Source organism: Nerophis lumbriciformis, linkage group LG05, assembly GCF_033978685.3.
Source record: "Nerophis lumbriciformis linkage group LG05, RoL_Nlum_v2.1, whole genome shotgun sequence".
NCBI classification, from domain to species: domain Eukaryota; kingdom Metazoa; phylum Chordata; class Actinopteri; order Syngnathiformes; family Syngnathidae; genus Nerophis; species Nerophis lumbriciformis.
The window spans coordinates 51,853,712-51,871,004 of record NC_084552.2 but is presented as its reverse complement, the minus strand read 5'-3'; the positions used below and the strand labels follow the sequence as shown (position 1 = coordinate 51,871,004).

At 41.5% G+C, this 17,293-nt stretch overlaps 1 protein-coding gene across 1 annotated transcript in view; it reads left to right on the top strand.

The window, feature by feature from the left end:
- The window catches only part of kdm7aa (lysine (K)-specific demethylase 7Aa), a 30,460-nt gene that overhangs the window by 1,901 nt on the left and 11,266 nt on the right, over positions 1-17,293 (top strand). Inside the window, exons 2-8 of the mRNA XM_061959591.1 lie at positions 7,730-7,815; positions 7,908-8,025; positions 12,727-12,887; positions 14,059-14,200; positions 14,280-14,466; positions 14,548-14,710; positions 15,223-15,310. Of these exons, the coding sequence (XP_061815575.1) occupies positions 7,730-7,815; positions 7,908-8,025; positions 12,727-12,887; positions 14,059-14,200; positions 14,280-14,466; positions 14,548-14,710; positions 15,223-15,310 (945 nt within the window). The remainder of the gene's footprint in view (positions 1-7,729; positions 7,816-7,907; positions 8,026-12,726; positions 12,888-14,058; positions 14,201-14,279; positions 14,467-14,547; positions 14,711-15,222; positions 15,311-17,293) is intronic.

Sequence of the window (17,293 nt, the reverse complement as noted above, 5' to 3'; positions counted from 1 at the left end):
TAGTTGCGAGACCTAAACTTTATGAAAATGAATCTTAATATTTATCCATATATAAAGCGCACCGGGTTATAAGGCGCACTGTCAGCTTTTGAGAAAATGTGTGGTTTTTAGGTGCGCCTTATAGTGCGGAAAATACGGTATATATGTGCTCATCTCATACTAGTCTTGTTTTGAAATGATTTATGCTACAAAGTCAAATGTAAATTTGTGGCAGGGCTGGGCGATATGGCTGATAACTGTATCACAGTGTAGGTGTTTTATATTGGTCTATTGATAATTATTTATATTTGTATGACCTATTGAAAATATAGACTAGAAGAAAAATACAGTAATTGTTAACATTTGTAGTTCAAATGTAACCTTCCTCTGATTATAATCCCCTCAACTATCAAGGCAGAAGGGAAAATAAATGTCACCATAACCATGGAAAACAATCAATGTAAACACAATTCTAAAATCACAATAAACACCTAATCACATCTTTAAATTAAGGTGCAAAAAGGAATATGTAAGACATGCTTAGTAAAGTGTAACAAAATAGTGCAAAGTATGAAAATGTAAACAGAGAAACCCAATAAGAACAACTAATGTTACCAATGAATGTGGTCTGTTAGTCCTATTTAGGTATGGAAATGAATGTATGCTATGCAGTAATTACTATTTTAATATTATTTGACCAAGTTATTATTTTTAGGAAGCCTGTTTATTAGTTTTTTTTATTTTAGTTATACAGTCCTGCACTTTTAGTTCCTACTTGTTTCTGTACATCCGAATAGGAAATGGGCGAGGGTTGAAAAGAAAAGATGAGCATGGCAAATGACTACTGTCCGTTTTGGGAAAAAATTTAAAAAAAAGCTGTCATAATGTCGAGGTGAAGTTTCCTGTTTTATTCACAATGTATTTGCTCTCTGAGGCTTTAGTTTTTAGTTTTTCTTCTCACTCCATGCAGAGAATACACAGCGCGACAGCAAGTTTGTGTAACCAAAAAGCCAGTTGATACCGTTACGCGATTGGCTGTTCAGCGTGTCCCTTCCATTGCTCACTGATCCCTTCCTGTTTTGCTAGGTTACCAGATTGCAAGTGTCTTTGTACATGCAACCAACCATGCTTATTTTTTTCTGGTTTCTTTCAACCAAAAAAAATACACGTCTTAGCGCAAGCATTTTTACTGATATCAATTGCGCGTCTATCGCAATATATATTGATATAATTTTATCGGCCTGGCCCTAAATTGTGGTATTACTGGAATATCATAGCACTTACTCATCATTAAGCAGCTATATTATTACACATTTTCACTAGCACTATTGTCCTTTTTTAGTATCCATCAGAATTTCACACCCAACCTCTCTTGTTAGTCATGTTGAGTGAGCGTGCCCGTGCTGTTAAGTCCTCCCTTTCGTGACTCATTGCGTGTGTGGTTATGCAACATTATTGTGTGTGTGGATTTCATTATTAGGTTCACTGGCACACACACACACATCAGGCAAGTTTATTCCAGGCTTTCAGGTCACAACTGGTGTGAAGCCTATTAGGTCACACGGAGTAATCAGTTTGACTTCCTAATCAGACTTTGTTACGGTGTACATGTTTGAAGTACGTGCAGTTGTGTGCTCTGATAAGAGAAGGGGAGAACGTGCTGCTGTGTGTATCCTCACACAAATTCAGCATGACCTGATATGGATGTATTGTGGTCCAATAATATAACACTTGGTTAAAAAATAAGAGCAGGCTTTGCTGCACATCTTAATATTTAGTCCTGTCAATGTTTGTTCTCCTGTTGTACATATTAATGTTGTGTTGTTGTACGTAACATATGGCCTTTATTACATGTAGACCGTTACATTGTTTATGTAATAGGTGGCTAAAGTGTACACAATGCCTCTTGTCATAGAGAGGCATGGACAAACACAGCTCATTAGCATTAAAGCTACAAACACGCAAAACGGCGTGATCCCAGCAGGGCTTACAGCAAGTACATTTAAACTAGAGGTGTCCGAAGTGTGTGTCCGTTTCTGGCCAGCTGTTCAAGTTTTGTTGGCCCGTAGTGTATTGTCAAAATAAAATCAAACAAAAAACAGTAAGAGATAAGAGTAAATTGATGTAATGTAATGAGAAAAAGCTGATATTTTAATACTAATAACTAACTGGAATATGTGATTACGGGAGAAATTGCGTGTGAATGCTAAATGTGCACAAGCCAAACTTAAAGCTAGCAGTTCAAATGAGTCAAGTACCATATGACTCTTGAGGTTTACACGCTTACAAAATTGCCACAAAAAGTTGGCATGTTAATGTTACCTAGATAACAGTGAGCACATGTCAAGTACAAATTTATGAGACTGAGGCGTACGGCTGCAAAATTGGCTAAAAATGTTTGCCTACTAACAAGTTAAAAGTTACTTGAATCAATCGGGCGAAAACTTAGGGAGAAGAAGACGGACCAAAAATGGCGGAATAATAGAAATAATTATTATAGAAGACCTTTTGGTGTGGAATTGTATGTGTGTGAATGTTTTTCAGCATTCACAAAATAACACACTGTCACCTAAAGCACTGTTTAAATATATATAATGGCTATTTTTAGATATATATTTTTTTCCCAGAATGAAAAACAAATGATAGGCCTTTGCATGCTGTGAATTTTCAGTATGTGCCCTTGGTGGAAAAAGTTTGACACCCCATGTTTAAACTGGGCATCAAGACTAAAAAAATGACAAAATAATTCAATTAAAATACAATGGCACCTCTGCTTAGTAATTCAAAATGGTGAAAATAGTAGCAATGGGACAATTTTAAGCCCATTCCCATAATGGTGTAATAAAGTTTGTAAGCTTAACGCTGCTTGTGTCTGTGCTGATATTATTTATTTTGTTTATCTGACAAATACAAAACCCTGCTTGCTTTATTACAATACATAACCATATTGTTCCTAGTTTTCCCCCCCTCAAAGTCCATTTGCATGTTGTGGGAATCGTCAGCGGGATCACAGGTGGGGCTCCCCTCAGCGGGCCTTCTTGATTTAGGTGTCGTCCATTGGGGTCGGTGACGGGACAGAGGAGGTGATTGATGGGCGCAACGCGCATCCAAGTTCATTGTGTAATCCGTCAATGTCGTGCACTAAAGCGAGATGGATTGGCAGTGCAGAGTGGCTTTTTAGTGTTTACGTTAAGTGGATGAGAGGAAGCCTCACTGTTGACCACTAGTTCGGGTTTGTCCATTTAGGTGTCAGGCGTATAACTGCTGTTAAAAGCTGTGTTTACCTTCCTTAGCAGGGCAGCGGTATGATTTATTTTTAGGTTGATGGGTGTTGATTTGAGGTCAGCATTTCCTTTTTCCTCACTGCCAGACAAATACAGTCTCAACGAATCATCGCCATTACTAACGTCTCATCCCTCCTTGTGTTTACTAATCCAAAGCTTCCTGTTGTCTCCATCTTCAATGTGTGAGTCCGTCGTGGCTCCAACCACCACAAAACCTTTTTCAAAATGTGGCCATTTTTGCTGTTTTCCCTTGAGTGGTCGCTGTAGACAGGTTTGACTGCAAATATATATGAACAAAGCAGTGCATAGTAGTTACCTTGTTGTACTTATTATGTGACGCTCTTGCTAAGTTGTCTAACAACCAACAACTGTCCGTTTCCTCAAGCCAGTGAGTTTGTTGACAGGCACAAGACGGACGATGTAGTAGTTTTTTTTTTTTTTTTTACGGGAACCTGAGACCTTGAGACGAAGACGTGTGTTCGAGCGCTCCGGGCTTGGACGTAACCCAACCTGCAGTAAAAACAGTTAAGCTGTTAAGACTCTCAAGTGCCTTGTAAACAACAAAGCCATCCGCTTTTGTTGTTTTAACGGCCTCCTCCAAGCTGTGATGTCACTGCCGTGTGGATCAAACCCCATGTGACATGAATCAGTGCCTTGAGCTGGACTGTTTGTGTAAGCAGTGACTTTAGGAATGGGAGGCCTCTGGGTCACGTAACGCTAGCCTGTCCTCGTCTTTTCTACATTGTACATCGGGGTCCCTAATGTGGGCTGTGCCGCGTGCTTAAAATAATGGCCATGCCCGCCTCCAGCCTTTTGTGTTGTTTGACTGATCACTGAGGACAATGAAGCCCTTCTCACAGTGCCACTGGCTAATGAATAAGCCCACTCAGCCACACAGGAAGGAGGCCCTTGATGAGAGGAAGTAGAAGGAAAGAGGCGGCTGACGCTCGGCATTGAGCCGAGCGCTCTAAGGAAGGAAAGTTCTGCTCGCAAGTCTCTAGCGAGATCTAGAATGGCCAAACATTCCTGAACATGTCCCTCTAGGCCAGGAGTCCACTACAACCACCCCGAAAATTTTGGATTCAAGTCAAAATGAGCTGTCCAGGACTTCTTTGCATGCCATTGAAGATGCGGTTGCCATTCTCATCCAATTACATTTATATATTTAAAGGGGAACTGCAATTTTTGGGGAATTTTGCCGTCGTTCACAATCCTACGAGATTGAGACAAGAACACATGTCTTTATTTGGGAGGGAATTCTGAAGACATGACATGGTTTGCGAGATGCGGCTTAATGAGTCACCATTGGAGTCTTCAAAGCCCTCTAAAACAACTTCAAAACCCTCCATCAACTTATTATATACACACTGAAAGTACATATAGGTAATGTAATAACAGACAAGTTCATAATATGTCATATGTACAATATTTAGGAAATTTTAAGCATTACCAGAACCTCTTTCTTTGGCGCATTTATTTTCGTGCCCATAGCAACGCACTTTTGACTTCCGTCAAAAAATGTGTGTTCCTACTTCCAAAAACAAACGCACATGTTCTAATCATGGCAGACTTTGTAATAGAAAACGAAGATGGTTATTTACAATCTTACATTTTTTAACCAGAATGTACAGAGAATGAACTACTGGTTATAGAAGCTAGGACGAAGAGAGGGTGAAACGTTAGAGCAGAGCGAAGCCTCGAGAGTCAGGACCGATGTGATTTGACTGTCTAAATGTGGAGCTTAGAGCAAAGGTATGCCGACATAAATGGCGTGCTTACCCAAAATCAACTGGAAAACTTCTCCGGCCAGTTAGACCAAACGGACAACCGTCCATTGAGTAAGTCGCTATAATATTGATCATGATACATGCAGCACATCATGCTAGTTGTTACTACTACATACACTGTCGAGCTAGCTTTGTACAAACAGAACATGAATTGTGGATACATACTTTATGGATACTGTAATTGTGATTGTTCACATTTTTCAGTCAGTACAGATTGGTGTCCTATCACGTTGTGTTGTGCATTACAAACTCAAAAGCCATTCAGCTGCTGATGTAGAAGATAGCTTATGGCTAATGCCGTAGCAAGGTGACGTATCACCATGCTAGAAAAATAGTACCTCAGTGTTCTCACAATAACGTTTCTACAGCTTGGTTATTATACAGGTTAAGGAACATAATTTAAGTATTGTTGGTAGTTTTTGGATACCTTTTTTGTTAGCTACTTTGCTAGCCACCTAGAACGAGCAGAGTATTACAAATTACAATCCCCCAAAAAATACATATGTGCTCTTGTCGCACATAAAGATTGTGAACGATAGGCAAAATTCACCCTGAAAATGCAGTTTCCCTTTAAAGCGGCACCCAACAGATAGATTTAGCGCTACTTGTTAGGTGTTATTTTGCATCATAACAATCTTAAATCAGCCCATACACACCTGGTCTGACACCCATAAAAAGGCATAGTGGGAGAGATTAGTGCTGCCAACTTAACGACTTTGTCACAAATATTGTATTGGTGTGCTATCTTCACGGGGAACTGCACTTTTTTGGAATTTTACCTGTCATTCACAATCCCTATGTAAAACAAGAACACTTTGTTTTTCTTTAGTTTTATGCATTCTTATTTCTAAAATATGGCAAGTATGAGGTGGCTAGGAATGCAGCTAATGGAAGTACACTATCACACCAATATAGCCCTAAAAAAAAAAGAAAACTGCCAAAAATACTCTACTTACGTCTTGTGACCTGAATATTAACCAAGTATTAGTGATATTATTAACACTAACGTAGGCAAACTATTTTAGCGGCGCCGTGATCACAGAGAGCTAACGCACTGTAGCTTCTGCAGCTATAATGTTGACATACTGAGCTGCATACTGAACATCCCATCAGTCAAGATCCCAGTGAGAGCAGATATTGTACAGTAAATGATTGTTTTATTATGTCAGTAGTTTGTACAGTATATCTTGTTCAGCACTTGGCAATACTGCTACATGATGCTTGGGGTTTCACTAAAGCAGCATCTGTTTACCACAAAGCGTCTAAAACCTTTACACCATCCTTTGTCTATTCAGACTAAAAATATATGGTTCCGGATCATCATTTGCCCCAAAGTAGTCTTTGTTGTGCCTCACAAAATCTGTCATGATTAGTGGTGGTGTTTAAGGGAAACGCAAACAAAAAAAGAAAAAACTGAAATGTTGATACAACTAATAACAAAGATTTGTCTTTTACTATGTGCATGCACAAACATCATGGCCAAATATGCAAACAGACGGTCTTCAAAACATAATGTATGTTTTGTGATTGGCAGATTGTCGAACAATAAACATACAAGATAATAGTCTCACACTACATTGAGGTTTTGTGATTACATCGTCACATGGCTTACCGAGGTCTGATGCAACACATCGTCATCTTAAGAGAGAGTGAGGGAGGCAGGAAATTCTTGGCCTCCCCCTCACTTCGTCAGCTCACGCTCAGTTTCTTTCCCTCCTGCTTCCCTTCACAAGCCATGGCGCCTCCGAGTCGTTACTGCGAGTAATCTTGTCGCATGTGACGCATCAGCTGAGCGTGCCCGCGCTTGTGGCTCGGTGTCCTCACACCACCCGCCACCCCATGACGTCATGAGGTCACCTCCGGAGAGAGGCAGTGAGTCATGCTTTCCCCCGTGAAGAAGCACATGTTGGAAATCCTGAAACATGAGCTAGACCTACTACTACTGCCAAACAGCACTTTGTTGTTGTTCTATGTCATCTGCTTGCTCACGTGCAGGAGAGGGAGGGGGTCAACATCTGGTTGTTCTATAGCCCCTTAAAAAAAGTCAAAAAACTTCAGTAAGAGTCAGCATATTGTTGATTTAATAGTTTTGTTTCTAAGGCATTTGTAGGAGTTATTTAGGGACATGTCTCTCGCACAGTGTGGAAACTGTAGATGCTTGCATGCATGCATGTATGCAAAAGATTCGCAGGAGCCTTCCACTTCCTGTGGACTTAACGGCCCTCGACTTTTATTTCCTTTTTACAGTTTCCTGCCATTCCAAGTAGATCAAAGCTGATAGCAGACTACGAACATCCCCCAACATGAACCACGTCCCAACACATCTTGGACAAATTTGACACTGTTCTGATATTTTTTTATCACTCATCATCACAATGTCTTGCAGCTGACCGACTTGTAGGCAGACAATTTTGCTAGCTATTTTAGGTCAAGCGGGGACAACCCCCTCACCCCCCACCCCCCGGGTGTAATGAAGCCCTTTAGAAATGGATTTTAAACATAATTATTCGGCATATGGAGCACAGACACTTCTTTGTATGTGACCTCAATGGACCCTTTTAATGGTTGACCTGATGTATACTACACTGTACTCATATTAGAGCACGTTGTCTAATCTGGAACATGCTCACGTCCTATCATCAATCATCCTGTTCTGAATGTTCTCTCTGTCCTGTCCAGCTGTGTGCAGGTGGAAGAGCACCATGCTGTGGACATCGACGTTTACCACTGTCCCAACTGTGACGTCGTACACGGACCCTCCCTGAGTGAGTATAGCAGTTTATCTTGAATACGTCCAAGTGTGACGCAGGGAAGGCTCCAACATGTATTTGTTCTTTCTTCAATTTACCACCTGCAGTGAAAAGGCGCCACAACTGGCACCGCCACGATTACACGGAATTTAATGATGGAGCTAAGCCGGTCCAAGCTGGCACACCCGTCTTCGTCAAGGAGCTGCAGAGTCGGACATTCCCAAGGTAGACGTCAAGTCTTACACTAATAACTGTAATGATGTTTAAGGTACTCAATGCAGTGTTTCTGAACATTTTATTGGGATAAGGCACATATTTTACATTAGGAACATCCTGTGGCACACCACCAAACAACACATAAATTACATATACTAAAATAATGATTTGGTTAATTATGTACCTTTTGCCTTCTAGTGGAAGAGCATTGAAATTATCTGCCGATTACTGTACAGTGGGCAAGGTTGTATTTTTTGCCTCATCCTTCACTTTAAGCGTGAGTTAAGAATGTGTGAAAAATGCACTACCTACCCGATAAATCCGAAAGAGATGATAGAGTATAATCTGCTCACAGATGCTACCTGGTGGTTGCTTCATCACACTGCAGCTAGTCCCACTCCCTAATGGTTCAGTCATATGCAGGATTCTCACAGGAATGAGGCAAAACTAAAACCGTACCTGCTGTATGTCACTGGCAAAGATAGATGAACAAAGATCGATTATTTGGAGTAAATCATCGTTTTTGGATCAAGTAAGTGAAATGGATCATTCGGCACATTGGTTGGTAATTAATTATTTAAAGCGTACTCTCTCAAGGCCACTTACACTGTGATGAACTTGGGTGCTATTCTACCTCTCTCCCCCAGCCCCTGCCGACTTACCGTATTTTCCGCACTATAAGCCGCCCCGGGTTATTAGCCGCACCTTCAATGAATGGCATATTTCAAAACTTTGTTCACCTATAAGCCGCCCCGGGTTATAAGCCGCGCCTACGCTGCGCTAAAGGGAATGTCAAAAAAACAGTCAGATAGGTCAGTCAAACTTTAATAATATATTACAAACCAGCGTTCTAACAACTCTGTTCACCCCCAAAATGTAATGTGCAAATGTGCAATCACAAAAATAGTAACACTCAAATTAGTGCAGAGCAATAGCAACATCAATAACTCAACGTTGCTCGAACGTTAATGTCACACAACACACAAAATAAACATTTAAAGCTCACTTTCTGAAATTATTCCTCATCCATAAATCCCTCGAATTCTTCTTCAGTGTCTGAATTAACAAGTTGGGCGAATACGGCATCCAAAATGGTCGGCTCCGTCTCGTCGAAGTCATCAGAGTCAGTGTCGCTGTTGTTGTCCAGCAGTTCCGTGAATCCTGCCTTCCGGAAAGCTCGGACCACAGTTGAGACCGATATATCCGCCCAGGCATTTACAATCCACTGGCAGATGTTGGCGTATGTCGTCCGGCGCTGTCTCCCTGTCTTAGTCGCGCAGGTCATCTTGTTGCTTCCTCTACCTACGCACCATTTATGTTCAATTCTCTTGCTGCTGCTCTATTTCCGTGTTCTACTGCGTGACTTATTGCCTTGAGTTTGAATTCTGCGTTGTACGCGTGTCTCTTAATAGGAGCCATTTTGTGGTCTTTACAGATGTAAACACACAAATGAAATGAAACGTAATATCCGCGCGCTTCTTCTTCTACGGGGGCGGGTGCTTACCTTGGCGGTTGCTTACCATAGAAGAAGAAGCGCTTCCTCTTCTACGGGGAAAAAAGATGGCGGCTGTTTACCGTAGTTGCGAGACCTAAACTTTATAAAAATGAATCTTAATATTAATCCATATATAAAGCGCACCGGGTTATAAGCCGCACTGTCAGCTTTTGAGAAAATTTGTGGTTTTTAGGTGCGGCTATCCATCCATCCATTTTCTACCGCTTATTCCCTTTTTGGGGTCGCGGCTAATAGTGCGGAAAATACGGTACTCATACTGAGCTTTTGTGCTACCTCTATTCTGTATTGCACTTCAAATTATTTGCCACTTGTCCATTTTTAAAGGGGAACTGCACTTTTTTGGCAATTTTGCCTATCATTCACAATCCTTATGTAGACAAGCACACATATTTTTCTTTTTTTATGCATTCTAAATATTGAATAAATGCAATCAAAAGTCCGCTTACAATGGAGCCTGTGGGAGTCACACTATTCCGCCTATAAAGCCAAACACCTCCATTAAGATTTTATATACATGCTGTAAGTGTATGTGTAATGTAGTAATGGGCACATGTATATTAACATTTAATATGTATGTATTTTGCCCATTTTAAGCATATGCGTAACATTCATTCGCGAAACGCATCACAATGTTTGCTTTATTTTCAACTACGTCACTGATTATTACTCACTGCAGACTTCATGGGAGCCAACAAACATAATAAATCATCACTTACTGTACTATGTCTGCTCTCATTAGGATGCCGACTGATTGAATCTTGTTATAGTCTCTGTAGAATTACTCATAATCCTTGCGAAGAAAATGGGGGCGGAACAAGCTATTTTTTTCATGTCTTCTTGCCATTTCTGGGTCTAAATTGGCTGTCACAGTGTATGAACTTGTTGGAATACATCTTCATCCTTTTTCTATCCAAGTAAGAGGCATGATTTATGATCTAGAATAAATGTCCACGAGCAGGGAAGCGAGAAAACAGCTCGCCAAGCAAAATAGGCACAGAAGCGTGTGATAATGACGTCGCTACATATAGTTAATCTGCATTACTGATTATAATAACAATATCACTAATACTTGGTTAATATTCAAGTCATGAAATGTAAATGGCATATTGTTATTTATTGGATTTAATAAGCGGAATAGAGAACCTTCCAATGGCTCTGCTGTAAGCAGACTTTTATTTACGTTTATTTACAAGTTAGAATGCATTTTTTTTAAATCCATCCGTCATGTCTTTCATAATGATTCCAAATTCCAAAAAAAGTGTAGTTCCCCTTTAAAAAAATGTGTATAGACATGTCTCTAGTTTAAAGCTATTTACTTATTTTTAGTCATTGACTAATCTTAATTTGAGTTATTGTATTTATTTTGTTACCGTATTTTTCGGATTATAAATTGCTCCGGAGTATACGTCGCACCGGCCGAAAATGCACAATAAAGAAGGAAAAAAACATATATGCGTCGCACTGGAGTATAAGTCGCATTTTTGGGGGAAATTTATTTGATAAAACCCAACACCAAGAATAGACATTTGAAAGACAATTTAAAATAAATAAAGAATAGTGAACAACAGGCTGAATAAGTGTACGCCATATGACGCATAAATAACCAACCGAGAACGTGCCTGGTATGTTAACGCAACACATCATGGCAAGAGTCATTCAAATAACTATAACATATAGAACATGCTATACGTTTACCAAATAATCTGTCACTCCCGATCGCTAAATCCGATGAAATCTTCCTCCCCGGTGTCGCCTCTATGTCCTTTCTTTCTGATGCTCGATTGCCGTTCTCTGCTGCATATTTCACTTCGTCCATTTTGTAATCTGCAGTATATGATTTCCTTTTCGGTGCCATTTTAGTTCAGCCCTTCTCAGTTTTTATAAGTTACCGCCAATGTTGATGTGATCCGTATTAATAGCTACGGCAGTAGCATATAGCATATAGCAGTTAGCATCCCATGACCCACAATGCACTTCTGCCATGACCCTCCCCCGCCAAATTCTTATTGGTTGACGTGTGAGTGACGATTGCTGACGTGTGTGTGACGATTGCTGCCATTTGCTTCGTCTCTTACGCGAATGAGATAAATAATATTATTTGATATTTTACGGTAATGTGTTAATAATTTTACACATAAATCGCTCCAGAGTATATTTCGCACGCACGGCCAAATTATGAAAAAAACTGCGATTTATAATCCGAATTAATACGGTAGTTTAAAATTTTAAAATTGAGAAAATAACTACCGGTATTCAAATAAGATAATTTGGTTCCCGCCCACATAGAAAATTGTATTTAAAGATTCTGCAACATCTTGTGGTTGCTTAATTTTAGAATTACAAGTAGAATCTTGCTTGTTTTCAGAATAAAATACTCAAAAGTCCTGCTATTTTAAAGATATCCAAATCTTACTTTAGGATGTATTCTCAAGTAAAATTTTCTGTCCATGCAGCTAGTTAATTTCACTAGTTTTTTGTATTTTTACCTAAAATGTAGGCTTTTAACTTATTTTTTTTCTTTTTTTTTCGCTTTTTTTTGCAGTGTACTGTCTTTTTTTGACTGTGGATTATTTGGAGTGTTCGGGTTTTATTTCTCTTATGAAATGTGTCAGTTGCCATAAATACCTTGCAAGGGGCAATGGCATTTTAGTCATTCTATCACTTGGCTGTGCCCTGGCCCACCTCTTCCAATTGTGCCAGAGAGTACTTATACTAGCCAATGTCTTAGATCAGGGGTCCCCAAGCTTTTTGACGCAGGGGGGGCGGACGACGCATTGGGTTAAAACAATTTCCTCGCACACTAATTGCCCGACACTGTGGTGCGAGCGCAATGATGTCACATTATCGATGGGAAAATGCATTTTTATACAATATGATTTGCCTGAGCGGCTAGGAGACACAGAGAGTAACAAGCGGTAGAAAATGGATTACTATGGACAGATTTAAAAAAAAATATATATATATCTACAACGGTTTTTTGGGGGGTTTTTTTTACTCGGGACTTCCCGCAGGCCGGATTTTGAACGCTGGTAGGCCGTAGCTTGGGGACCCCTGTCTTAGATCTTAAGTGTAAAGTGTGCTGACACGCGGTACGATTGGCCCAGTGTGACTACAACCTCAAAAAGTGCTCGAGTTGGACCTTTTTAAAAAAAATCTGAATCACTGTCTCTGACCCAGCTATTACATATTTTTAGCGGTGAAGAGATTCTGATGAGAATGAAGGGCGAGCAGGTGACCCCCAAGTACCTGGAGCGCCACGGCTTCAACTATCCCATCATGGTCACGGAGATGGAGGGCCTGGGACTCAAGCTGCCGCCCCAGGCATTCAATGTCAGAGACGTGGAGCAGTACGTGGGTAAGGAACGCTTCCAAAAGCTTAATGCACCACCAAATGTTGTGTCAAATGACCAGAGGCGCTCCAGTGTTTGTCCCGATTGGCTATGATTCTAGAAAAAACACTTAACAGCAGCCAGCTAAGTGGCCATCTGCGTGTCAATAAGAGTACATTTCCAAGCTGGTGGGGGCTCTAAACTGACGCCTTAGTCATCAGGCCTTAGCTGATAAGACACTCTGCTAGGCTTTCTCTGCCCTCTTTTTGACCACAGCGCGCCACCACTTCCCAGCTCCTGTTACAAGCCCATTTACCAAGCCTGTCGCTGTTTTGATCATTAAGTTCAGATTACAAACACTCCCCTTTCCCACCTTCTAAACACAAACACCCTTCAGCTATTGAAGACTAAGCCAAGCACAGGTGTTGTGAGCAGCCACTCGGTGTCAGATTACATTTCTTAGAACACTACTGCCCCATGTCTGGCTAATGTGCTAGCAGAAGTCTCACCAACCCAAAAAAGACAAATCTTCAACCATGCATTTGTTGTTGAGTGTTCTTGAAAGTGATGTCTCTGAAGACATCACTTTCAAGAACCCTTGTTTGGTTTGTATTGGAGAGATTTTGGCATCAAGACCTCAAGTGCCTGCAAGACGTGTAGCGAGGCGTTTGTTTTAACTGCCGGTCCAGCTGTTGTCTGTCATCAGATGCTGGCCAGCTGGGGTGTGTACGAATGTGTGTGTGTGTGTGTTTGTGTGTGTTGCAGAACCTAAAGGGGGGCAATAAAAGGTGTGTTTGGGGAAAAGCCTGCAGAAAGAAAGAGTACGGCTGTCCTACTCTTGTAACTTCAGATGTCACAGATATTTCCAAGTTCTTTATTTTAACATTTATTGTGGTGCCTCACAATGCACCCTCAACACACACACATCTGTATTTTCTTCCACGCTGTTAAGCACCTCCACCCAAGCCTCCTTTGGGACCCTCTGAACACACTTGATAGTCAAGTCTTCCCTCCCCCACAGACCGCCATTTCGGTGCCCCCTTAGGGCTCAGTGTCTAAAACCAACACCCCAGTGACCCCAACACCCCCTCAGCACTCCGTTACCACTGTAGACCTCTCACTGAAGAGCCGGAATCACATGTACTTCTGCAACAGGAAGTAAATGATCGGTGGTGTAATGCCTCACGTTCGATTCAGGTGGGGACAAAGTGATTGATGTGATTGACGTGGCGCGGCAGGCCGACAGCAAGATGAAGCTCAGCCAGTTTGTCAAGTATTTCACCAACCCCCACCGACCCAAAGTCCTCAACCTCATCAGCCTGGAGTTCTCGGACACCAAGTGAGCCCCCTCAGCCTCGGCATCCCCTCTTTTTGTCATCTCTTGGGAAAGGGTTGGTAACATGGTCATCTCTGCTTAGGATGTCAGAGCTGGTGGTGGTTCCTGATGTGGCCCAGAAGATGTCCTGGGTGGAGAACTACTGGCCGGACGACTCCTTCTTCCCTAAGCCTTTTGTCCAAAAGTACTGCCTCATGGGCGTTAAGGACAGCTACACGGATTTCCACATCGATTTTGGTGGCACATCCGTCTGGTACCATGTTCTCTGGGTACGTGAGAATAAAGTATTGGTTTGTTGCAGGAAATGAAAATAGAAAACATGTAGTTGAACATCTTCACGTGCTCTACAGGGTGAGAAGATCTTCTACTTGATCAAGCCTACGCCGGCCAACCTTGCACTATATGAGACATGGAGTTCCTCGCCCAATCAGAGCGAAGTGTTCTTTGGGGACAAAGTGGACAAGTGTTACAAGTGTGTCGTGCCCCAGGGGACCACCCTGCTCATTCCCACAGGTATGTTGCGTACACTCCTGCATCGTTACACACTGTGTGGGTCCAATGATGACTCATCTTTTGTTCACATAGCACCGTCATGCTAAAGTGCTAACTGTCGATGAGCTCTAAGCTTCATTCCAGCCTGTCAACTCCTGGATGTCCTCCTCCATTGCTCTTTCAGGCGTCAGGGGGGACTTTGTCCCAAGTAAACTGAGAGGGTGTGGAGAGGTTGGAATTAGGTGGGCGGGGGGGGTCAGAGAGCTCAGCGATCGGCCAAGCAGTATTTATCAGCCCTGTCTATCACAGACTCCCCATCCCCCACTAGAATCTGCTTTCTCTCACTTTGAGTTTTTAAAAAACAGTGTTTATCCTGATGTTGGTTTTGGGAGTGATAAATTGTTGTACTGGACCTAATCTAGAGTGGAATTTGTTTGGATAAGATAACTGCATCCTCATTCTTGTGGTCAACTTTTTGCTGTACAAATTGTCACTGGTGGCATGAAATGTCAATGCTGTGGTGCCCTCTGCAGGCTGGATCCATGGCGTTCTCACCTCTCAGGATTGCATGGCATTTGGGGGAAATTTCCTGCACAATCTCAACATCAGCATGCAACTCAGGTACACACATTTATATTTAAACCTGTGGCTCAGGTCTGGTGAGTCCCCCTTCAGGTGCAGCAGAGAACTGTCTGTTGTCACCATATGACTTTTCACTGCAGTTTGATCAGCAATAGTGATGATGTCACACGATTATCACATTAAAGACATTTGGCTGCTGAAAGTATTAGTGTATAAATACATTCTCGAAACCTCAAAGTCTTCATTATATTGACGACAGGCTAAGAAATATAAGCGGGCATACGCAATTCACTCCAGTCGGAACCTCACTTCTGGGTTCCGCTCTGTACAGTAATCGGTCGTTTATCGCGTCTAATCGTGGTAAATACATTTTTGCGTAGTAGAAATTATTAGGAATTGAATATTTTCAAAGAAGAGCGTACAATAACAGTTTACGACATTCTACAGCACTGTGGACATGAAATACCACTCACATTGTCACCTTTACACTCTTTTTATCCGTTTAATCCAAAATAGAAACGTTGCATAAGGCTTAGCCAATCAATGGCTACAATACTGAACAGTGCGCTCTGATTGGTTTAAATTCATCTAGTGGTCAATACTACTGTAGTACAAACCCCGTTTCCATATGAGTTGGGAAATTGTGTTAGATGTAAATATAAACGGAATTTAATGATTTGCAAATCCTTTTCAACCCATATTCAATTGAATGCACTACAAAAACAAGATATTTGATGTTCAAACTCATAAACTTTTTTTTTTGCAAATAATAATTAACTTAGAATTTCATGGCTGCAACACGTGCCAAAGTAGTTGGGAAAGGGCATGTTCACCACTGTGTTACATGGCTTTTCCTTTTAACAACACTGAGTAAAGGTTTGGGAACTGAGGAGACACATTTTTTAAGCTTCTTAGGTGGAATTCTTTCCCATTCTTGTTTGATGTACAGCTAAAGTTGTTCAACAGTCCGGGGTCTCCGTTGTGGTATTTTAGGCTTCATAATGCGCCACACATTTTCAATGCGAGACAGGTCAGGACTACAGGCAGGCCAGTCTAGTACCCGCACTCTTTTACTATGAAGCCACGTTGATGTAACACGTGGCTTGGCATTGTCTTGCTGAAATAAGCAGGGGCGTCCATGGTAACGTTGCTTGGATGGCAACATATGTTGCTCCAAAACCTGTATGTACCTTTCAGCATTAATGGCGCCTTCACAGATGTGTAAGTTACCCATGTCTTGGGCACTAATACACCGCCATACCATCACAGACGCTGGCTTTTCAACTTTGCGCCTATAACAATCCGGATGGTTCTTTTCCTCTTTGGTCCGGAGGACATGACGTCCACAGTTTCCAAAAACAATTTGAAATGTATACTCGTCAGACCACAGAACACTTTTCCACTTTGTACAGTCCATCTTAGATGAGCTCAGGCCCAGCGAAGCCGACGGCGTTTCTGGGTGTTGTTGATAAACGGTTTTCGCCTTGCTTAGGAGAGTTTTAACTTGCACTTACAGATGTAGCGACCAACTGTAGTTACTGACAGTGGGTTTCTGAAGTGTTCCTGAGCCCATGTGGTAATATCCTTTACACACTGATGTCGCTTGTTGATGCAGTACAGCCTGAAGGATCGAAGGTCACGGGCTTAGCTGCTTACGTGCAGTGATTTCTCCAGATTCTCTGACCCTTTGATGATATTACGGACCGTAGATGGTGAAATCCCTAAATTCCTTGCAGTAGCTGGTTGAGAAAGGTTTTTCTTAAACTGTTCAACAATTTGCTCACGCATTTGTTGACAAAGTGGTGACCCTCGCCCCATCCTTGTTTGTGAATGACTGAGCATTTCATGGAATCTACTTTTATACCCAATCATGGCACCCACCTGTTCCCAATTTGCCTGTTCACCTGTGGGATGTTCCAAATAAGTGTTTGATGAGCATTCCTCAACTTTATCAGTATTTATTGCCACCTTTCCCAACTTCTTTGTCACGTGTTGCTGGCATCAAATTCTAAAGTTAATGAT